At 39.8% G+C, this 23897-nt stretch overlaps 3 protein-coding genes across 3 annotated transcripts; 1 reads left to right on the top strand and 2 right to left on the bottom strand.

The window, feature by feature from the left end:
* Window positions 1-575: 575 nt before the first annotated feature.
* Window positions 576-12385, bottom strand: LOC102307459 (ankyrin repeat domain-containing protein 13C). Its single transcript, XM_005912641.3, has 13 exons — window positions 11578-12385; window positions 11437-11478; window positions 9767-9871; window positions 7203-7288; window positions 6936-6981; window positions 6667-6733; window positions 6368-6512; window positions 6134-6265; window positions 5413-5574; window positions 5248-5327; window positions 5006-5104; window positions 2055-2155; window positions 576-1954 (listed from the first exon to the last, which is right to left on the bottom strand). Exons 1-13 carry the CDS (start codon window positions 11936-11938, stop codon window positions 1824-1826), a joined length of 1557 nt encoding a protein of 518 aa, XP_005912703.1. The 5' UTR covers window positions 11939-12385; the 3' UTR covers window positions 576-1823.
* A 17-nt stretch (window positions 12386-12402) lies between these two features.
* Window positions 12403-14032, top strand: znf830 (zinc finger protein 830). The gene has a single exon (XM_005912640.2). The coding sequence runs from the start codon at window positions 12521-12523 to the stop codon at window positions 13562-13564; it is 1044 nt and encodes a 347-aa protein (XP_005912702.1). The 5' UTR covers window positions 12403-12520; the 3' UTR covers window positions 13565-14032.
* efcab14 (EF-hand calcium binding domain 14) lies at window positions 13804-21942 on the bottom strand. The gene is made up of 9 exons (XM_005912642.2): window positions 21219-21942; window positions 20510-20658; window positions 20214-20359; window positions 19391-19489; window positions 19178-19285; window positions 16870-17022; window positions 16644-16752; window positions 16414-16545; window positions 13804-15351 (listed from the first exon to the last, which is right to left on the bottom strand). Exons 1-9 carry the CDS (start codon window positions 21392-21394, stop codon window positions 15173-15175), a joined length of 1251 nt encoding a protein of 416 aa, XP_005912704.1. The 5' UTR covers window positions 21395-21942; the 3' UTR covers window positions 13804-15172.
* Window positions 21943-23897: the final 1955 nt, after the last annotated feature.

The following is a 23897-nucleotide window of genomic DNA, read 5'->3' as shown; positions in this document are numbered from 1 at the left end:
TCAACAGGAAAAGCGGTAAAACCGATGATAAGACAGGTAAAAGTTGAAAATCTAAGCATACCTTCACATTTTCTTAAGCTCGGCCAGAATGGAGTCTTTGCTGGGCTAATTCTGGTCTCTGGGACTTGTGTCTAAAACCCTAACTTGGACTAATCTGGCATAGGTTTCTAGACATTTTTAGGATGTTGAATATATTAAATCTCTTTCATATTAAAGCGAAAAGAAGCCCAGGCTCTGAGAAATTAAATATTTTTCAGATAAAATGAGTTTTATTTTCCAATGTCTGCACTAAACACTGAAGCCAAACGGACAGTGCTCTGCTAGTTCATTGAAACGTACGCGTCTTCACACACTGACGATAAATCAGGGGAAATTTTATAATCTTTAGTATCTTGGGATAAAACCAGCTCTCCCTTCTTAGCCTCACCTCTTTAATAAACAGACAATATTGTCTTGAAGCATCGCCAGATTTGACCTAAAATACCCACTGAAGCGATAAGAATCCCCAGTATATCAAAATATTTGTCCACCCCTCTGGAAGCCTCATAAAATTTTTATTACAAACACACAGTCAGTTGAAAGATGATGCTGGTGCTTTATTTAAAGGGAAGTGAAGTAGGTATGGTTGCAGTACATATTAGCTGAAGCCAGACAGCTCAATGGATCAGATAATGTCTTATCTGGAGAGTTGAGAGATCCAGCAACGATCAACTTCACAGCTTAGTTCCCTCTACTTGCATTTATATATGTATACATATAGATATATATATATAAAAAGATAATCATATGCAGACAACAATCAAGGAGAATTTATAAGCACTAAAACGTTTTCTAAGAGTCAGTGTTCTAATTTCCAGTTTCTCCTTAAGTACCAGCCAGCCTGCAGGTAGCAGAACAGAGAATATACCTTTAAAGATGCATGTGATCCAGGAGGCCAACACAGCCAGAGCATGCCTTAAATATACTTCTTATCAGTGCAGTGTTAAACTAAGAACAGTTTACCTGATGTCTCACCTGGGTTCTCCCATTCACAAACGTACACACAACAACCCCTGGTACAGTACAGTTACTCACTCACACACTGAGCACATACGATCACGACAGACATGGAGAGACAGCCGAGAGGTAACATGAGCTAACCTGAAGATGCAGGAGACTGCGTCCCTGCGCAGGGGAAAAGGCTCGGATATCGTACTGTAACAATGGAGGTCTTCTTTAATGCTAAACCTTATCCCAGCTGGTTAAAAACATTCTTAAGTACCGGAAATGTATTGCTACACAGTGTTACTCATTTGAGTTCATCTCTCTCTATATATATATATTATACATAATATATAAATGAATATTAAGCACAGTTTGAGGATATAGCTATATCTGCTATTCTTTTTGTTGTGAAGTACAGACGTGAATTATTTACAGACGAGGGCGTCAGTGCACTTTCAAGAATGGGAAGTCAGTTCTCTGTCCTTGAAGATGAGGGGAAATATTTAAATAGTGACGAGGAAGTCTGACAGCTTTCAGAGTAGAGAACAGCAGCATGGAGCAGTGGGTTTAACTGCTCTGTTGAACAGCGAGTACAATGAAAGCTATCATCGATTTCACAAAAACGGCTCCCGAAGCATCTACATGTGAGGTGGCGCTCTAACACCTGCTTGCATTGATTTGCTTTGGATCCATCAGCCAACAGAGCAACTGATCACTAAGACCGGCCCCCACCCGCCCCTTCCTTTTCACAGCTAATAAATACAGAATAAAACAACACAATATTCCTCTTTTTTTTTGTCTGCACTCCCAAACTTGCTGGCCATATCCCCGTTTACAGATCAGAGGTCTGGGAAACGACTGGGATCTTCTTTGTAATCGGCGGGGATGAAGAAAATGGACTCTTCGAATTCGTCGTAACGGAATTCCTGAAAGGTGACGGTCGCTGTGATCGTGGGGAAGACGGGGATGTCTGTGAGGCAGGAAACACGCACGCAAAAGAAGGTTATTGGTGATCCTGCTCCTGAAACTCATCTACTCACAAGAATGCAACGACAGGTCGCTTCACATACCGAGTTTGACAGGAAAACCAGGCGGAAGTTTCATCTGGACAAACTCTCTGAGTTTGTTGAAGTGCTTGAACGGAGCTATGACCTCCAACACATTCAGTAATCTGGAAGCAGAAGAGAGTAAATCAGAACCTCACAAATTCTTACAAAAATAAATAAAAAATTAAAACAGATTCAATGCAATTCGAGATTTTGACTGAATTGCAAATCTTGGTAGAGGTTCAGCCACTTTCTCCACTCGACCTTCAGCACACACGCACACACACACACTTTCAAGTCATTCTAAGTGGTGATCCTCTGAATTTATTATTCATAACAGACAGATTCACATTTGATCACGATGTCATATGAAAGGCAGATTTTGCCTGGTTTGCTGTAATAACTTCGCCTGCTGATACAAGATTTCTTCGTCATTTCAAAGTTGCAGTCTTTGCGTCGCGCTCCTAAGCGGCATTCTAAGGAAAGAACATTTCCCCTTTAAAAGAAATATTCACTTGCATTGTCTAAATGAAACTATTCCAGCATCAGCATTGGCTCTAAATGACCCTTTGGTTACACCTGAGCTGAAACTAGATCACTTAAATAAATTTAAAAACAACAAAGTGATAGCCAGTATGAACAAGAAAGGTAATCCTGTAAAATGAACACAAAAATTTAAAGATCTTATATATTTATGGACTTTATATTTCAGGTTAACAATTTCCATATATTATATAGTTTCATATAACACATAAATAACAAGAGGATAGTTGATACCGGCTATCTGCCGATATGCCGTGATCGGCATTTAAAAAGTAAAGGGAAGGCGGGAGAAATAACCTTTAAGCATGCTATGAGTGTTGATGTTTCATAGTTTCTCCACTAGAGGGCCTTCTGCAACTTCCCTGTTGGCAAGACGAGGAATCCATGACTTGTCGCAATAATCTTCTTATCTTGTCATTTTATCTTAGTAAGGACTAATAAAAAATAAATAAATAAATAAAAATAATAGAATGCTTTGTGTTTAATGTCTGAAAGAAATATATAAAAAAAAAAAAATCGTCCTATATATCGGATTTTTTAATTACAAACTATCAGCCTTAAAAATTCTACATCGGCCTGGCTTTAATTTCTGTGAAGTACTTTTTTGTGCTGAAGTCTAAGGAATGTTAGACTTCCAGACTCAGGAAGTTATTTGTGCATACTAACTCATTTTTAGGACAAACGCACGATAATATAACACAATTTAACAGGTAGTAAACGCTCCCATTTTATTTACCCCTTCATTCATTCATGCACATATCAACTTTACCTCACTTCCATGTGTGGCGGTAGCTACAAGTTAGCCGTCCAGGTCTTTTCTCTTTCATGACTAAAACTGCCTTTCATGTAAAAGTTAAACCTAAAACACTGGAGTGACACTGATGGCTGCCCGTGATGATAATAAATCAGTTTCTGTGAACCCCCAAACCGATTCACAAGAAAATAGTCCAGTGTTTTATTTCATCAATCACACAAATCACACACACACATACAGTTTAGAGTGAAAGGTAAGCGGGCTGGGGAACTACCAGCACCAAGGCTGGAAATGATGCAAGAAGTGCAAAAGGTTTATCGTACAAATTATATTATTTATCATCAACAACTAGAGCACTGTCTATTTTGGGTCATGATGACATTAAAACCGAAAACGATCAAATACTAAACATAGCATATTAAACATTACAAAGAAAAATATGCAAAGGGGAAAAATTACATTAAAAAAACATTAGCTCTGATAAAGAGAGGTTTTTATTGCTGTCTCCATTAAGGTTCATTCAGTAGACAAGATAAAGCAATTTATTGCCTTTACTAAGTTCCCGTAATATTTAACAGCATTGCCTGTAACCCATTACAGACAAAATCCGAGCCACATCCCGCCTGAATCCCAAATGAGGGCAACGTGAATTAAAGTGCTGGATCTTTTTTTATTAGTTCTTTCCTACACAAAGTCGCCAAAAGACTACTTGTGACCGCAAATAAAACCAGAACAGAAGGGGGGAGCTGGGAACGTGCAGCAATAACACTGAAACCAGTGCTTCTTAGACATGAAACGTTTAGTTGATTGATGATGGAATTAAAAGCCAACTTTCTGATGCACAAACATGCAATGCACTGAAAGGATGGTTTAGTTCATTACATCCCAAAGATAATAAAGTATCTTTGGGATTAAGATGATTCCAAAGAGTTCCTGAAGAATTTCCTGACACATACAAAACAGTTTATCAAGGATTCACACCTTGGCTCATCTGAACACTTACATGATTAGTAGAGGGACAACAATCCTCAGGACAAACCCCAACACCTGTTAAATACCTGGGAGCCTCCCATCAGTGGCTTTAGAGCTAATTAAGCCTCTTGAATGAGACGTGAAAGTTTCACAGACTAAAAAGAAGAACCTACACTGACTTAATCAAGTCAGATAAAATAGTTTTTGGGGAAAAATCTTTTCCAAAATTTATTATCAACTCTTGGAAAAAAACAAGGTTTAAAATATTAAAAAGAAAAAAGATTTAAAACTGAAAAACTCTCATCAGCCAGGCCCATCATTTGGCCCGACTCTGAGAACAAGTCTCGACACACGAAAGCCTTGCAGCTCCAAGGTTACAGGTGCATACAGTAAGGCATGAAAAGAAGCGAATAAGAAATTTTAACTTCAAACAAACCGTGCCGGGTTCCCATGGTGGCCAAGCTGAGCCAAAGAACATTTTTGGTGAGGGTGGTGAAGGTGGGGGAGTGTTTGAATTTTGTAATCTTCTCATCAGTGGCTCTCTCCCACAACCAGTTGAAGCCCTTTTGTCTACCTGGCCCAATTATCTGATGTGATTCATCTCATCTCTGCACTACCCTTTTCTAGTATCCCAAGTGTATCCACCCAGGCTCAATCTGCACAGAAAGCTTCGCAAATAGATCTAAGGAGCAAGGGATGTACTTACGACTCAATGCCTAGAGGGAAATCCTGGCTCATGGCTACAGTAGCTTTGAAGTTCTTCTTGCTTTCCTTACAAACAAGCTCTCTGCCAAGATGAGGTAGCCTGAAGGTGAGAAGAGGCACAGACGAACACAAAAAGATGTTATTTCACACTCAGCAGTTATACATATTTTCTTCTACCTGCCCTGAATAAATTCCTAATTACAGTGAGGACTGATGACATCGTAGAAAACACAAGGTGCTTACTTTCCATGCTCCGCGGTTATGTACTCCTCCCATGAAATTGTATTGGGTGCTGGAGCTGTGAGGGACTGCCTTCTCACGGGCTGGAGGGCAGAAAAACATCCGTCAGTATTAGCACCATTCACCGCTGGCGGATGAAGCCACGGCCCTGAATTCTTTCCTTCTCACCTCAAAACTCTGCTCACTGATGCTGCCTCCTTTACTTAAGCTCTCCATGATGGCTTTGTTCCTCAGGATGTCTTCTTCACTTAGGTGCTCCCGCCGTTTCCTTGACTCCAGCACCAGACCGTTCACTGCATAGAAGTCAGCCAGGAAGTTTCCAACTCTCTCCTGTACAGGAAACAAACAGATGGTGCCATACTTCCAATGCAACAGCAGTAAAAACAAAATTTCAAACTTGGGATGTGCTGCACAGGCTGTATGGAGGATCAAAGTGAGGCTTGTGATGCCTTCAAGGGGTCATGAGGTAAAACCTAAGGGCTAAGTATGTTTATTTCCCACTGTTGTAATGTGGTTGCTCAGTTTGCTCCAGAATACTGTAGGATTTTTAACCTTACACTATAAAACGCCTCGAGGCAACTGTTTTTGTAAAATGGGAAAGGTCCCGGTGCTTAAAAACCCCAAAGTTCCTTTAATATGTTTTTTCCCCCTTCTTCCTCCTAATGTTGTCCCATTGCTTTTAATGGATTGGATTTATATAGCGCTTTTCAAGGCACCCAAAGCGCTTTACAATACCACTATTCATTCACTCTCACATTCATACACTGGTGGAGGCAGCTACAGTTGTAGCCACAGCTGCCCTGGGGCAGACTGACAGAAGCGAGGCTGCCATATCGCGCCATCGGCCCCTCTGGCTTTTGCTTTAACCATACTGTGAAATTAGCCTTACTGTTTTATCCTCTCTGAAGAGCCAGCCGATCTGACTACGGGAGAAAGTGATGGACTTGGTAGAAAGGGTTGCAGAGTAGACGTCGCTGCTCATCAGAATATCCACCTCCTCTTCTGTCTCCATCTCTGACTCCTTGGGGCAAAAACACTGAGTCAACTTCTTGCTGTTCATTTCTTTCACATCTTTCTGATAACATGATGTGAAACAGAGGTCTCCTTATGCCCCCCCAGTTACCTCGTGGTGTATTCTTTGGTACACTTTTGCTTCATTGTCCAGAACCACAAAGGACTGGGACGGTGCGGCGTCGCCGTTGAAAATGAAGCTAAGATCGCCGCGCTGACATTTCATATCGGTGAAGTCTATGAGAGTGGTGTCAAGTCTAAATCAAGAGAGAGGAGGAAGAGTGTGTGAAGATAGTTACGTCCTACTTTTCAGAGCTAAAAGAAGTTCTCGACCTCAATAGGAAACATATGCTACATTAAACACACAGTGGTGTAGATGGGGGCAGACTTTAGCTAATATTTATATCTTACCTGATATTGATGCCCTGCTTGTAGATTTTACAGGCATCGGATGGCAGCATCCGGGACAATAAAGGCACTACAACAGATGAGACGTGCATTTATTCAATAGTGACTTCCTGCTGTGTTCGCACTTAATGGAGGGTTTTGGGTGAGGTTACAGCTCCGGAAATTTTCAAAGGATTTAAAAATCAAGAGCAGCCTCAAACTATTACACGCTGTAGCTGTGTGTGAGAATATGTTGCAGAAAATTTCACATTTGTGTGAAAGTTAAAACTCACCCCAGCTCTGAAAGTCCCAGTGCAGCTCCAGATAAAAGTCACCGAGCTGCACCAAAGCATTCAAACACATCAAAAGGTCAACGCACAACATAACAGAAAGTTCAGATTATACGTGCATCATCACTTGATATTGCATGCTCACGGGTAGTCAGCAGACATTTAACCAAATCAATACAGAGAAGGTTTTTCAAACTTTATGGGACTAAAGGTTTAACGATGTCAGTGGAAAACCTGAGTTTGTCATCACAGTGTTTAAATGAGTCTCACCTCTCTGAGAGCTTTGAGTAATTTTGGCCTCTTGTCCTCCACACTCTCCCTCGACTGCTGCTTTAGTTTCCGCAGTATTGCTGTGACTGGGGGGAGACAACAGGGATGGATCATAATGGATGTGTATTATAAAAATGTGGTATGACTTTCAAACTCATTTTTTACATTGTGTGCCACATACAGGCCTCTGTGATCTTAAGTGGGCCGGGCAGGCGAAACTGTTCTTTCTGTCAGCGTAAAGATCTTTAGCTACACATTAAACCCCTGAAATATCTTAATATAAGAAAAAGCAGTGGCAATTTTAACAGCATGTCTCAGTTTTTCTAAATGATTTCATTGTTCAGCTATTACTTAATTCCTCTGGTTTGCATGAATGGTCATAAGGCTATCTTTACCAAGACTATAAAACTTATAAAAATAAAGTTAAAGGTCCCCAAAATGTATGCCCTCCTTCACATTTTCAGCCTGCCAGTGGGCCAGACTGGAGTCTTTGCCAGGCCGATTCTGGCCACCTGGCCTTATGTTTGACCCCGATCTAAAGTCACAACTGTGCATTTTAACAGGAGCTGCTGAGTGCATGTTATTAATACATTTTTAAACCCCTAAAGCATGAGTATTGGCACAAGCCACAAATATTTTATGGTGGTCACCCTCTCTTCCAGCATTTTCAGATGACCTTTCACGCTGAGGGAGATATGAGTGCCAGGATATGCATATTTCACAACCAGTCCACAAGACTGAACTCTGTCACCCAAACCCCGACACACTGATTGCCACAACACGTCAGTTAAAATTGTGTGATTTTCATAGATTATTACATAACACAAAAACACTGAATCCCACCCAGCTTTATATAATTTATATAACTGTGCAGACACCACAGCCGTGTTTGGATCGGCTGAAGTAACCCGTTGGCTCGTGAAGTGCACGACTTCCTCTCACAAACTGACCAGCGTCCTCTCAATGATACCAGAATGAACCACAAAAAAAAAGAAGAAAAAAAATTATATCTCAGCATATCTCACACGTATCCTTGGTTATTTCAGCCAGGGGAAATATTAGGCAGAAAATAGACGTGACCGTGGAGAGAAGTGCTGACCAGGCACACGCTGCTGCACTCGGGTAGTTCATAATCGCACGTCCAGATAGCAAGCTGCTGACACGATGGGCACATGTGTAAAAGTGAAAGCTGATGACCAATGACAAGACTGCAGTGCTTTGTGACAAGCTATAACACACACAAATAGACACTTGACATTTGGCAAACCCCATTATTATTCCTTGCTCTCTGTCTCTCTTTAACACCAGCTGTGCACCGGCTGTAATTTAGCCAAAGATTTAAATCTAAATATCCTTTGTCACTGGATTATGAATTTCTATGCATGGTTTAAATGCACCCGGCCCCCTCTCTGCCCCTCTGCCACCCCTTCACCCTTGTGAGTGATGTGACCTTCTCAAAAGCAAAGCTCCCGGTCCCAGTCCCAAGACAGCCTGCCACAGCAAGCACAGAGAGCCGAGACGCATACTAACAAGGCTGAGGGTCATTATTCAAACTACCAGGCCTCAAACGCTTTGTCGCAGGCTGTGTAAGAAAATGATGCTCATAGCTCACTCGTATCATCTATAGAGCCAAAAGCAAGAACTAAAAATGTGCAGCTCAGCACAGCTACAGAAACTAAAATAAATTATTTACTATTCAGCCCTTTTAGCAGACAATTTATATGTTACTTTAGCTTGAACAAATCGCACTAACTTAACCCAAAACCTACAAGGACAGAGGAGCGAATATATCTCCAAAGCATTAGCTGGGACCTTTTACATGTCATTTGACCCATTTCACTAGATGTCGAACCTAAAAGCGGTAGCATCGTTAAGCAGGGCAGTGGCAAGCTTTAAGCTTGGGGCTAACACTAAGCCATTGCTAAGGCAGCGTTCCAGCCCATCTGGATGGTAAGTGCTCAGAGAAAATCCCCACCATAGCTTTTTAGATGGGATGGCCAGACAGCACTTGTTGTGGTTAAACACTTACATGACTAACAAATGATCCTTTGATCACTAACACTTATCTCATTACCTTACGACAATACTGGAGGAGACAATTTGCTAGAAATTCTATATCTTCAGCCTTATTACACAAGTTTTATTTGTCAAAAAAAATGAAACACTGATCTAACCCTGCAGACACGTTCTCTGAAACTTAAGATTTCATCTATAATCAGCGTAACTCATTTGATTCCTGATGCCAGTGCAAAACATGTGGGGAAAGAAAATCCAACCAAAACACTGCAGTTATCAAGCTGATGTTCAGTAACACCACTACAATATGAACATTCATACAGAGCACCTTCCCAATTACCGATATGACTGAATAACCCACAAATACTGTCTAAAGAACACATTGTATATCTATATAACCCTCAGATAGGCAGAACTCAGCCTAAGTGTCAAAACAGGGAGTGTGTATGATTGCAGGTGTGACACTGAGACACTGTGCAACAAACAGATCCAAATATGAAAAGCTCAAGTCAGTCTACAGCTATTCAGAGTAGTTTTTAAAGGCTTACTCATTTGCCTGTCGCCGTAGCTGATGGCTTCTGCTAGAGGACTCCATCCCTGTGCATTTTTTATCTTTACAGGTGCATTATGGGCCAACAGGAGGAGAGCGCACTCTGAAAAGGAGAAAAAAGAGAAGAAAACAACCAAACAATGAGTGACAAATGTGATTAGTTCTACAGTTCTGTTACTGCTGCACTATCACTACATGCATTGTTATTAGAAACAATTTTAATATTTGCAAAAGGCCACTATATAGTGTTCTGCACATGCTCAAATTACGCTCATTTACAGGACCATGATTTGAAGGGTTGGTAAAACGGGTTTACCCACAATAATGTTTCTCATGCTGTATACTGCTGCAGCACTCTGTGGACTTCCTGACTAAAGTGCTTCTCTTTAAGGATCCTCTCCCAAAAAAAACAAAAAAACAAAACAGTTTGCTTTAATCGGTGAGCTGGCCTGACAACATGTTTAGAGCTGTGGGTGCTGAAATCACACCACAACCATTGCCTTTAACCTATGTGAATGTAATCTCATCCATTACAATGTTAGGGTTTTAACAGCAGAGAGCAGCAGGTTCAAAAATGGCTCGAAAGCGACATGTGGTTGATATTAGTCATAACGGGCTGTGTTTGTGTCACTGTTTGACAACTGAAATAACAAAGTGTACATCAGAGCAGCTTCAATTTAGAGTAATTTCTATTAAGACACAGCACATGGGCACAGAGAGAGCAGGAGAGAAGCAAACAGATGGTAATGCTGGCCACATTAGAGACAGACACATGCTTACGCTAAACATTTCCTGCATGTCGGCGGAGTTGCCATAAAAACTAAAAGTAGTACACTTGGTCTTCAGTTACTCAAATGACAGGAGTGCATGAAGACTCTTGACTTTACTCATTCCTACAGTTATACTTGGCAGATTTGGCTCTAGCAAGGAAATAATGGCAGACTGTGAAACAGCTGTCTGCATCTGGATTAAGTTGAGGCAGCTGTTCTGTCTTCATTTGATGGCATGCCAAACTAGGCATCAGACAGCCACTTTGTTAAACAGTGAAGTAGGTACGGGGCAGCTGTGGCTCAGGTGGTAGAGCGAGTTGTCCACTAATTGCATGGTCGCCAGGGCAAGAAACAAATTCTTTTCTAATAGTTCAGTTTAATCTGTACCAAATTAAGGTTTCAGGACTAGAGGACTTTGCGTGGTACACAGACTACAAAGAGCTTTGAGTCAAATTTGTGATATAATTGACACATAAATGAAATTGTGTCTCTGTGCCCATAAATTGGCTTCTTTGTATGCAATTACTGATATATGTGGATTTCTCTGAGCCTAACTAATGTGTCATACCAAGATTATGTTATCGCTGCTCTGCAGAGGTCAGATAAGACACGGTTATGCACACAAAGGGTATGTGGGCTATTCCAACACAGGAATAGGGAACTGCTGCGTTCAAAGGGGGCTTTTAATGAGGATTCAAAATACTCTTTTAATAAAGCCATGTTAGGCCACGGAGAGCACGGCAGATTTAGTCAAATTTCCTGGGCTTAAGCAGATACTGGAAGATTACTTTTTCAGAGTGCTCTTGGTAATTTTGTTTAATCCAGTGCAAGGCAATAATAATAATAACAATTTTAAAATGAGGTTATTTCATTTTACTACTCTATGGTTCAGCATTACCTTTGTGGCCCAACATGACAGCCAAGTGAAGAGGTGTGTTTCCTGGAATTAAAAAAAATAAACACATCAAGTAAATATCAGCCTCTAGCACAAACACTGTAAATGGAAATGGAAATGGAAACATGACAGCAGAAAGCTTACCATGCACATCCTTCTGGGAGATGCTGTGGGTCCTGATGAGAGAGGAGAGCCTACGCACATCTCCCTTAAACACGCATTCATGCACAGGGAACTCCAAGTCGTCACTGGTCAGGATTATTGGGTTCTTGTTGTTGTCGCTGACAACTGATGAGTTACCGTTGATGTTGTTGGCATTGAGCTGCTGCTGTTGTTGTGCCGAGGTTTTGATTGACTTCTGGAAAGCCTTGTTGGACTTGAAATGCTTACCGGTGCCGTTAGAGATAGTCCCGTTGGAGGTCTCATCGTACGTGTCCATTATCTCGTCATTTTTGTTCGGTTTCTTGTGGTCCTTTCTCATGGTGCGTATCTTCTCACCTGTCATGATGTCTATCGTGCGGTAACTGGTGAACTACACACGAGGCTAACGTATGGTGAAGATGCGATATGGTAGTGGGCATTAGCAAAAAATCCACAAATATGAAAAATGCTCAGTCCTATTAGAAATTTTGAGCTAACGGCGACGCTTTTTCGCAACGCTTCTGTTATTAAAATAGCGGTACGCGGTTCCTAGGACACTTTAGCTAGCTGCAAGAAAATGAATATGGTTTGATTTATCTATGGGTGCGGCGATGAAAACAAAAAATAATGACAAACATTAAAAAAAACCACACACACAAACAATGAATCGGGAGAATAAGAAAGAAGAGCAAACGACTACATCGTTGTCTCTTCTACCGCGTCTCTCGGATGCAGGTTTTAAAACGGTATCGACGCTTTGCGGCTGAATTCAGGAGAATCGGGCGATACAACAATACTGAGCCTCAGCTAACATCTCTGCTAACCCCGTTAGCAGGCAACTGACAGATCTCGCGAGATTATTCTATTGCGTCATCTTTATGAGACGCGCGTACTTCTCCAGAAGCAACTCGCTGGCTAGCTAACGAGCTTGTTTTTGTTTACAAGAATGGCGACCTCTAAGAAAGGGAAGAAAGTTGTTAATCAAGAGGAACTTCGACGGCTAATGAGGGAGAAACAAAAGCAAGCCAGTGACAAGAAACACGTCGAGTCTCCGTTTGCTAAATACAACAGTCTCGGCCACCTCAGTTGTACCCTGTGCAATGTGCAGGTGAAGTCCGAACTGCTGTGGCCGGCGCATGTTCTTGGGAAACAGCACAAAGAAAAGGTTGCTGAGCTGAAGGGAGCAAAAACTCAACCGGTGACACCGCAGAGTCAGCCACTGAAGCGGAAAGCACCCGACGACGAGGACGTTAAAGGAAAAAAGGCGAAACCCGCAGCGGCTCCTGGTCAGCCTTCGTTAGGACTGCCAGGAAATTTCTTTGAGAAACCCAGCGAGAGGGCAGCTGCTTCTTCACAGAAGACTGCAGGACTGAGCCTGCTGGCTGGAGTCTATGATGAGGACGATGATGATGATAATGAAGCTACTGGGGAGACAGGTGAACAGGTGGCCACACATCCGCCTGCTCAGAAGGATGAAGCTGCAGGACTACCAGCTGACTTCTTTGACAGCTCCATCCCACCCACGCCTGCAATCTCCCATTCAGGCTCCATCCTCAAAGCAGACGTTCAGGAAAAGATCCCAGAGAAGAAAGACAACACAGCCGAGGCGCTCCCGGAGGGTTTCTTCGACGATCCGGTTAGAGATGCCAAAGTGCGCAACGTGGACGCTCCTAAGGATCAAATGGACAAGGAGTGGGAAGAGTTTCAAAAGGAGATCCGACAGGTGAACACAAAGTCCGAGGCCATCGTGGCAGAAGAAGACGAGGAGGGGCGACTTGAACGTCAGATTGATGAAATTGATGAACAAATTGAGTGTTACAAGAGGGTGGAACTACTGAGGGACAGACGGGATGTGGTGAAGAGCAAGTCTCTGCCCAGAAAGCAGGAACAAGTGGACACTGGCGACAGCACTGAAGAAGAGGAGGAGAATGAAGAGGAGTTGCTGGGGCTTTTGTCACAGGACTGGAGAGCCAAAGGAGCTCTGGCCTGACTTTCTCTTGATATGTGTGACTGACCTCAGTTTTATTCAGAATATTGTTATAGCCTTGCTCAAGGTGGATGCCAATGTGTTCCAGTTTCCAAAAACTGTGAAGTTTGTGAAAATGTCTATCAAATCTTTCTCCCTTTGTATATTTCAGACTGGATTGGATATAATTCTAGTAAAAGACCTGAGTGCCACAGACACATGAGAATTGCCACTTTGTCTTATGACACATGGGAATCCAACAATCAAACCTTTAACTGTGTGTTTATTCATTGGTGCTCAAACAAAGACATTCATAAAATCTCTCATTTACATACAGTAGCAGCATGGACCCAAAATCTATGCAATGGCGACCAAAGCCACCTAACCCATGTCCCGCAAAAACAATTAGTCGCCTACGTTAAGTTATAAATAATGCGTTCATGTTACATAAAAAGGAACATGCAAAGCACAACAGAATTAAAAAATGCAACATGTTGGATTATGTCTCTAAAGCAATTTTTTTTTTATCATCCCAACCCCATGTACAAGGTAACTAGATTAGAATACATTTTTACAGCATACAACAAAGTCTGAATATGACAAATTTATGATGTAAGTACAACATTATTAGGCCATTTAAATGGCATAAAATGAGTCAAGTCCAGAGTGACGATCAGTGCTTCTTATACTACCTGTTACATATTGTGAGCTATGTCTTCTGCCTTTCCACTGCAATTCTACACAGGTAACATCTAAATCATTTTGTTATTGCTACATATGCCTCATGAGTTACGGCTTTAAAAATCTTTTACGTGACTTTAAGTGTTCGTAGCCCTTCAAATCTGCAAAACATCAGGAAAATGCATAAAACAGAACCACAGTCACTAGATATACATGTACAGATGGATAATATACATGATCCAAACCATCTGAATAAGGTAAATGAGGAGGAACAATCAAACTTGTATCCAGCGTAGAAAAGAGCATACAAAAGTATGTTTTTGGAGAAGTAAGGAAATTGTCTAAAACCAAAACAAAAGCCTGACAAAGCTGTTTATAGTAGTCATTTGTAAACATTCATAAAATTCTATCTCATGTTCTATAAATAAAGTTTACGTGAGTTGTACCAGGTGCCGGCAGGAGGAAAGTCTGCTATACACTGACAGTTACAGCCTCAGTAAAAGCTAAATACACAAAAACTTTACATCAAGATGAGACAGTTGGTCCAAGGAACGAACAAACCAACCAACAAATAAAGACAAGTACATGAACACTGCAAGTCTTAAGATTCAGGGTAAAGCAAGAGACTCAAAATAATTCACACTTATTTTCCATGGATTAATAATATAAACCGAGCCGTTTGTTAACATAGGAGCTGGATGTTCTATATACAGATACTCATTTGGATTGCTGTTAAAATTTAAGATGCTTTGGGGCTGACACTAAGTCGAAATGGACTCGAGGATGGGGAGCGAGTACGGGGAATGTCAGTGTCACTTTTTCCACAATCAGTATGATAAATATTCAGTTCAGGAAAGTGCAGCAATTACAGAAAAGAGGCGGAAACCCCAAACCCCACAGACCCAGCTGGGTATTCAATACTGTTCACTGCTCTCGGTGATGATGATGTGCTCACAAACCTAAAGCAGCTCTCAGCTCCTTCAGCGAATACTTCTGATCCCCGTCAGTGTCAAAGCACTTGACGATACGATGGCTGGGTGTTGATGTTCCAAATATTTCCCTCAGGTCCTCGTAGGTCAGACTCAATGAATTTTGTTCAGCGTCTGTCTGCTGGAACATGCGTTCCAAGTCTGTAACAAAAAATATTTTAATTACAAACAAAATTTGTACACTTTGGAAATATTTAATTTTCTGCTAAAAGCAAAGCAACAAGTTCTGGAGCCTCCCCACTTCTGTCCTGTTAGTTTGTTTTAAAACATCACATAGCTTATTAAGATTTAAAGAAAAAAAAAATCATAAAGAACATCAGGATTCAGCATTTATGATTTTAGAGTTAGAGCCGAAATACAAGGCATATACAACCACCAACAAAAAGTTGCCCAGTCTTCAGCAGATACATGTACTGCACATATAGTGACTGGATGGAAATGCAAACTACATTTTCCTAATTGTAAACAAATATGGTATATAACTGCCATGGTGTGGCTCAGTTTACCACACAAAACTGAACCTGTTTAATCCAGAGGTTGTGGCATCACTGCTTAGAAAGTGACCGTTCACAGTAGTGTCCTTCTTCCGTCCTGCAATCAATACCTGCACTCATGAAATTCAATTATTTGCTCTTAATTATGTTTCATTTCATGCCAGGACATTTGACAGAAATCTAATTTCATAGGTTTAGAGCATGTCCACACATTTACAGTTTTCTAAGAAAAATGCATTTCCGCACCACTCTAGCATTAGGAACCCTACAACTGAGTCTTTTAGAAATGCCTGATATTAGGTTTGCTAGTATGTGTGGAGATGCTAAAACATTCTTCTGACAACAGATCATTTTCATATAAGTGTGGATTTAGCCTCACTGTACTACAAGGATATGAAAGGACTGCGATGGTTTTGTTCTTGCAGCGCCTCGAAAGCTCATTAACGCAATGTATCCCTTTTGCTGAATCAATGCAAAAAAAGTATCAAAATAAGATTAGGGGATTATGCGCTGGGCTATTTGTTGGCTGAAAGGTAGTCTTATCATCTTGGTAAGGTTGCCAGGCAACAAGCAGAGACTCCTTTCATTACAGCGAAGAATCAATTGTCTCATTTAACTTCACAATAAAGCCAGCGTGTGTAATTCCCAATATTTTGATTTTTTTTTCTTATGAATGCTGAGATATGTATTTTATAGTGTTAGAGAGCACCTGTCAGAGAACCGATGCCAGGCAGTGACACAGTCTTTGGACATTTTGTCCAAATATGTCTCCTCGAGCGGTTTGCAGTTAAAAAGGGAGGATGCCTGCTCATCTGTGGCTCTGTCAGCGGGGTGGTGATCTCTGTCAGAAAATACATAAATAAAGAAGAAATAAGCATTAAAATGCAACACGGGGCAAATATGACCTCTGTGATAAGCTCCCTTTTGTCTACACTTTACCCTGCACATCCCCCGGTGTTGCTTTGGTTGTTGTAGCTTCGTTCACCGCCTCAGTTGCTGGACTTTCACTGCTGACTGCTGCTTCAGGTGCTGGGTCATTGTTGTCCAACTGTACAGCAGAAGATAAAATAAAAAGTGCTTACAGTGTTCCTGTAAATCCTGGTATCAACACAACGCCACAAAATCATCAAAGGGAAGGGAAAAAAAGGCTCATCATATTACTGACACTTTGTTTTGAGCCATTCTCTAATGAGGCCACTCTCTGATGAAGATCTGCCACTGTAGAGAGGAGGATGTGGATCTGCTCATCGGTCCATGTGTGGTGCTGCTCCTCTGTCTTGTTAACCTCACTCATGGCTTTTCTCAGGTCTGTTATGTCCTATAATGATTAAAAAGAACATGTCAACCATCTCATAGTTAAGGGAAAATAGATTTTATACCAAGGTGTTAACGGGTTCAGGTTGACAGTGTACCTCATGTGACTGCTGCAGTCATGGTATCAGGTAGATGGAAGTGTACAATTACTTTCTGTGTGTCTTTTATCTTCCTGTTGTGCTAATGAAAAATAATGTGGAGAAAACATTCTGCAGTCGTCTCGGATATTTGACCTAGTTTCACTCTGCAAACTAAAGCATCTAAGCTCCCAAAATAGATTGGCACTTGTTTCATGTATTATGGATGGAAACACAAGGCATGAATCCAAGAAATGACAGGACCTTCTTAACCCAGCAACTCCGTCAATGTAAGCTTGACAAGAACTGCAAAAGCATGCATGCATTTGTGGTTTAACAAGTTAATCTCACTGTGGCGAAGTTCACCTCAGCTTCTGGTTTGGATCTGTGTAACAGTTAAGCAGATCAACTAACATTTCATCGACTGAAACGCCTTGGTCATGTCTGAGTAGATATGTCTCAATTCTGAGTGAGACTGAAAGTACATTAGACAGCAGGACACCAAGTTATTTAACGCATTCATTCCAGTGCGCGCAGTACTTGTTTTATGTGCACACCTGTCTCTATACGTCCATACATAAATAATAAATAAGATCTGCAGCCTTCAGCAGCATTTGAAGGGAGCAGAGATGTAAATAAAAACAGACAAGCTGTCAAACAACATAAGTGAAATCCAACTTTGACATTGACTCATAAAATAATTTTTCAGCTTTGCTCATGTGAAATACTAAAGCTTGAAGCCCTATCCTATTTCTGAAGGAATACAGCTACTGATTATTCTGTGATGGTTGTCAGCTGCCAACACTGCATTAACCCTTCAATATTTGTGAAAAACAGCTGGGAAGGCTATACTCATGGACCCTTCTGCCTCTCACACAATTTATCAACATTGAGAAACAGTCGTAACTACTGAGACACACTGAGATATATAACCACTGGCTACTTTATTAGGCATATCTTGATAGTGCCAGCTAGGATCCCCTTTTTCCTTCAGAACAACCTCAGTTCTTAGTACATAACGAGTGGTTATTTGAGATAATGTTGCCTTCCTATCAGCTCAAAGCAGTCTGGTCATTCTTTTCTGACCTCTGGCATTTTCACCCAGAGAACTGCTGCTCACTGGATATTTTCTCATTTTCACACCATTCCCTGTAAACCCCAGAGATGGTTATGAGGAAAACTCCCAGTAGAACGACAATATGTGAAATACTGAGACTAGCCCATCTGGCACCAACAACCATACCACATTCACAGTCACTTAAATCACTTTTATCCCCCATTCTGATACTCATTTTGAACTTTCGCTCATCTTGACCATAACGACATGCCCAAATGCATGAAGCAGCTGCCACGTGTTTGGCTGATGTTCCTAAACATGCAGTTGAACAGGTGTAACTAATAGAGTGGTCACTGAGTGCATATGGATGATTGAATAACACAAACAAGAGGGTTGTGTACATTCTAGAAGGAAAGTAAAAAATTAAGAATAAAAATAGTTACATTTAAGTGACTAAAAATGTTTTTTGCATGTGTAACTACACAGAGCAAATTATTAAAGAGAATTTTTTCTGTTCTCTCGTTTGCTTAAATCTGCATAATTAACAATTAAAACAAAACGTAAAACCTAATTGCTTATACCTATATACACTTTCTGAATCAAGTAGCTTTAGCCATTTTCGCTTCAGTTTAAAAGACATTTTTTCCTTCAGAAATATTAAAGATATCTGTGCTCCCTGACATGACACTAAGACAAAAGAAGAAAAACTGAGTGTTTAAAGCAGCCTCAGATTTTTGCTTTCAGAAATTGTTTGCGCATTTAATGTAATTATTACCTGAAATCTTTCCCAGGTTTATTATCAACATACTGCATGCAAACTGCATGCAAACAATGGCCAAATAAGGAAAAAGTACAATTAGTCAACTTCAAACATACACAAGCAAGAAGTACAAAAGCAATCTGAAAGTGTGAATGTGTGGAGGAAGCGCTTTCAAGATCTGATATGCTCTTTAGTCACAACATGTAGTTGTACCAACTGTCAGTTGTTCAATCCAAACTATTACAAATGTCACTGATAAATTTACCACTGTCTCCTTCAAGTCGTCATCTTTCTTCTGAGTTTCAAGAGCAGCCTGCATAGTCTTCACATCGTGTTGTACACTTGTAAGCGTGCTCCCAATTGTAGCAACACTCTGGAAAAGAAAAATATTTGTAAAGTCACTTCTAACAAAATTTTTAAAAGGGGGAAAAAAGTACAAGGCATCTTTTTTATGTCTTTATTACCCTTTTCTTCTCACCTTTTGAAGCTCTTCTACTGTTGTTGGAAGGCTAATTAAATCAGCAGCGGATTTCAAGTTGGCCTTTAAATGGTTTACAGCAGAGTCCAACAAACTGATCTGTACAAATAAAAGACACAAACCATCCACTTTATTAGGAACACCTAACAAAAAAATGCAATCTAATAGAACATCCCTCAAATTTACCATCACTAATGTTACAATATTCTGTTTGTTTTACATATTTAAAACAAATGTATGTGGTGCTTTTGGACTGTATTACTATTACATTATTATACTAGGTATGTTATTTTGTCCATCTTGCTTTGAATTTGAATGTTTCAGTAAAAATGTAACATGTTTGTTAATAAATTACTAAAAAGCTGACGTCTTAGTCTGGTGACTTCAACAAACTGGCATCTTTATATATTCAATCATTTTATCTCAGCAAACCTAAACTTAAGACTAAAGAGACTAAATAAATGTAAAAATCTTCTTCTTTGTTCCTACCTATCATTTCAGAAAATTAAAAAAAATCCAATCCAATTTGTAGGAACATAAATTATGCATTTTTTTTTTACAAGTTAACAACACAAATTAAAAAAATATACTTTAACTACTACTGTTGGCACCACTTCTATTTCATGTATTATATCTGCGATTTCGAAAACTTTTCTAAAGCAATTTTCAGCTACATGGTATGAAAAGTGCATCATCCTGAGTTAAATCTCACTCTAAGTTTAACTACCACTCAGTAGCTTATCATTAACAGCTCAGTTTTGTATGTATGACTGAGTAAATGTCGAGGTGGTTTCAAAACCTCCAGACAGACATTATGACTGACCTTTCGGTTAATTTCTGTCAGATTGGACCAGAGTTTGTTCAGGCCTCTGCCACCGTTCTCAATATCATCAAGCTGTCTCTCCTTGTTTTTCAGGTCCTCGCTTAATTTTGGTATTTCACTTGACGAAACCTTCTGGCTGGATTCCACTGTAACAAAAAACAACATAAGTGTTAAAATAAAGGAATATGTGACTGTTTAACTAGCATATAAAATGCTTGTGTACAAAGTACAAGACCTTTTTTTCTTTTCTTTTTAGTGATAACAAAAAGATAACAAGGTTTGTTTAGGAGTCTTACTGCTGTGCAGCTTTTCTTTCAGGGAGTCCAAATCTTCTTTCAGAGCAATCTGCATCCATATGAGCCCAGCACAGGCCATGACACAGGCAGCTAATATGATGAACAGAAACAAGGGATAGCACACATTGCAGCACTGTGTGTAGCTTCTTCTGTAAAGAGAAGAAACACAGTAACGTGAGACAGCTTTACAGCCGTACACATTCTTCCATTTTTAATGAAGGAGATATTTTCAGAAGGCTGTGTGCTATGTTATGGGAATTATGAGGATTATTTGTAAGCAATCATGCTTCAGAAATCTGGATGGGTAGATTCTATACAGTCAATGATTTTCCTGATGCTCCGAGCACAGAAGCAGGAGAGTGAATTGATCTGACAATAAAGAGGTTTTCTTTTAATCTCTGCACTATAAAGGCAGTGTGCTCGATGGGAGCTGACTGTTGAAATGATGCTGAAAAACATATTTATTATTTTTACATTTTCCCATGTATCCCTGAAGTTTATAAAATAGTGACAAGCCAGTCCCAAAGCATGACACATTAAAACACAAGCACACGTTATTAAAAGTGAATTCAGAGGTAGAATTCACTTTCAGATTTTCTTTAGAAACTCAAAGTGAATTTAAGACATCTTATTAATGAGGTCAAATGCGTAGGAAAAAAACATGCTAATTATACACACGTAACAAAATCTCGTTAAACTGCTTACTTACTTCCCAAAGTTGACTCCGCCGTTCATGCCGTTGAAGTCGTCATCGTCGGAACTCGAGTCCGATTCCGAGTCCGGAGGCTCGGTTCGGAGAAGCCGGTGACCGGAGCCCTTTTTGGTCTTCTTCCTCTTGCTGTCCCCGAGACCAATCAAAGCATTTAGCTCCTTCCTCTTCTTCATCTTCTTCTGAGGGGTCAGCGAACCCGCCGAGCCCGATTTAAACCCCACTAAATCCAATGTTTTGTCCAGTTTGGTAGATGTTAAGTTTACGGAGCGGAGCTAAGCTAACTTAACGTCCTTTTGCTAGCTTAAATTTCAACCAGGCAATGGTGCAAACAGATAAAAACACATCGGTTTTTTGGATTCTTTACCATACAAATAATACACAAACAAAGTGTTCGGTGTGACGTTACCCTCCGACAAATAAAGGAGCTTCTCTAAAATAACTTGTTCAACGCGCTACCGGTTAGCTTCCTCGGCTAGCATCTGACAGCTTGCTAACGTTTGCTAATGCTGGTCGCCGCTGTGCTCTTACAACGTCTCATTGAATTTTAAAATTTGCTGCTCCGACCTGTGTCATTTCCGAAACACAGCATTCAAGTGTTTAAATAAATCAATACAACCTGTCGGTCATATCGTAAACATATTTCCAACAACAATTTGTTCTGCTGCCTGTGTTGTTTGGGTAGGGTGTCCCAGTAAACTCACAGCTCATTGGTCCAAAACGGTGCCACTTCCTGCGCTCCGTTTTGACAGGGAGCGAGCCATGGGAGCAAAACACCAGCCGTCCCCGACAGACAGACAGCAGTCGCACGGTCGTGTCAAAAAGTGACAGATAATATTTAAACTGTTGTAAATGACTTATAATCTGTCACTGTGAGCCAGGGTTTTGCAAATCAACGAAGACCGATAACAGTGGAACACAGAGTAGGTGGAATAACGCTGAGTCATAAATATATATGAAACAAAAAATTTGATGGAGCTTTAAAGAAAACAGACGACAGTCTATGAATATTTAATCATTTGATTACAGTCTATTATATACTTTAAAAGCACCTGTTGTCTTGTAATGTTCCTACCTTTCATGTTTTGCTGAGGGAGGTTACATGCAAATGTGTCAGCCAATTGATTCAGAAAATCTGGTCATAATAGTTTTAACTGTGCCTTCTTTAACTGATAAGTGATGTTTTCCTACTTCTTAAAACACTGGAAAATTTCACGGTGTAATCACTGATGATTGTATTTTTGTGCTGTCTTTTATTACTTTTTTGTTTTTTGGTTTCAAGTGGACTATAATGACTGAAATAAATAAAGTTCACTTCAGTTCAGGATGTAAATTACAGTACAATAATTAAGAACAGTGTTGTGCACATGGCACACATAATTTAAATATCAGATAAATATAATACAATATAATTCTCTCTCTTATTTTGTGTATTTGTGATAAAATTGGGACAAAGTTTATAATAGCATAACAATAGGGGTTTATATGTTAACTTCTTGGTTCTTTCATTTTTCCATGTTTTTAGATGAGGCACTGTTTTAAAATATAGGCTTTAATAATGTTGCTAAAATACAAATCATGATGACATTTTATAATTAACACGGAAAAAATTCTTATTGCAAATTAAAGATATGCTGTTTAACAACAGGAGGAGTTGTTGTGGTTAAAAAATAACTTAGTAAACACTTGCATCCACTTACACCTACATTAGAGATTGTACTCGTTCAGTTATGATATTCTTTTATAAGATCCTATTTATACACTTTAAAAATAGGGACTTAAAGTAGTGATCATTTTCATCCACAAGTAAAAGAGTTTATGCTTTTTAAAAATAAAATAAAAAATTCTTTGTACTTTTATTCCCTCAGCAGTATTTACTTATTCATGTATTTATTCTTTTTTTTAAAAAATGGTAACATTAATGATTCTGGGCAAAAATTAAAAATTAAAACTACTACCAGGTAAAATGAATAACACTGATTATTTTTCACTCACTGTGCACTGCTTTGCTGGGAAACATTAGGTTCTGGCTTTCATATGGATGGTATATTGACACCCACTTACACACTAGTGAAGATCAATCACACACCCTGAAGGGAATGGACTCCCCAAGCAGGACAACATACCCTGTCAGCCAAACCACAGAAAATACTAAGGAATGGCTGAAGGGTAACAATAATAATTCACTAATATTCTAAATAAATATTTAAAGGAAAAATCTTTAATTGAGTCAGAGCATCTGGGCAACATTATTCTCACTGCAGGATTAAATTCCCTGAAAACTTGGCTTCAAATCTTACAATTCTCCAAAGAATTAAATATTTATGAACAAATAAGCAACAATCAAAGTTAAGGCAAAGAAGAAGAAAAAAACCCTCAAGTCTGCTCTGTGTTGGTGATATTTTATCAATGTCATCATATTTTGATGGAAAATGTTGCCAAGTTGTGATTTGTTAATAAAAAAAATTCCATGCTACCTTTTTCCTCACAGGTTACCTGCTGTGTCAAACAAATGAGAAGACTAAAGAAGAAATACGTTAATTACAGTTTCCCTCGGTCGCTTTGGTTCAATTCTCACAGCACAAAAGTCATTCTCACTACTCTTACTGCAGTGCTCCAATCAGTGACGCATTTCCTCACTTACATTTGACATTCTCATTGTTTTTACACACACTGCTA

The sequence above is a fragment of the Haplochromis burtoni genome, unplaced genomic scaffold (assembly GCF_018398535.1).
Source record: "Haplochromis burtoni strain Fernald_Lab_line unplaced genomic scaffold, NCSU_Asbu1 Contig_3, whole genome shotgun sequence".
In the NCBI taxonomy this organism is placed as follows: domain Eukaryota; kingdom Metazoa; phylum Chordata; class Actinopteri; order Cichliformes; family Cichlidae; genus Haplochromis; species Haplochromis burtoni.
This window is presented reverse-complemented; position numbering and strand designations above follow the sequence as displayed.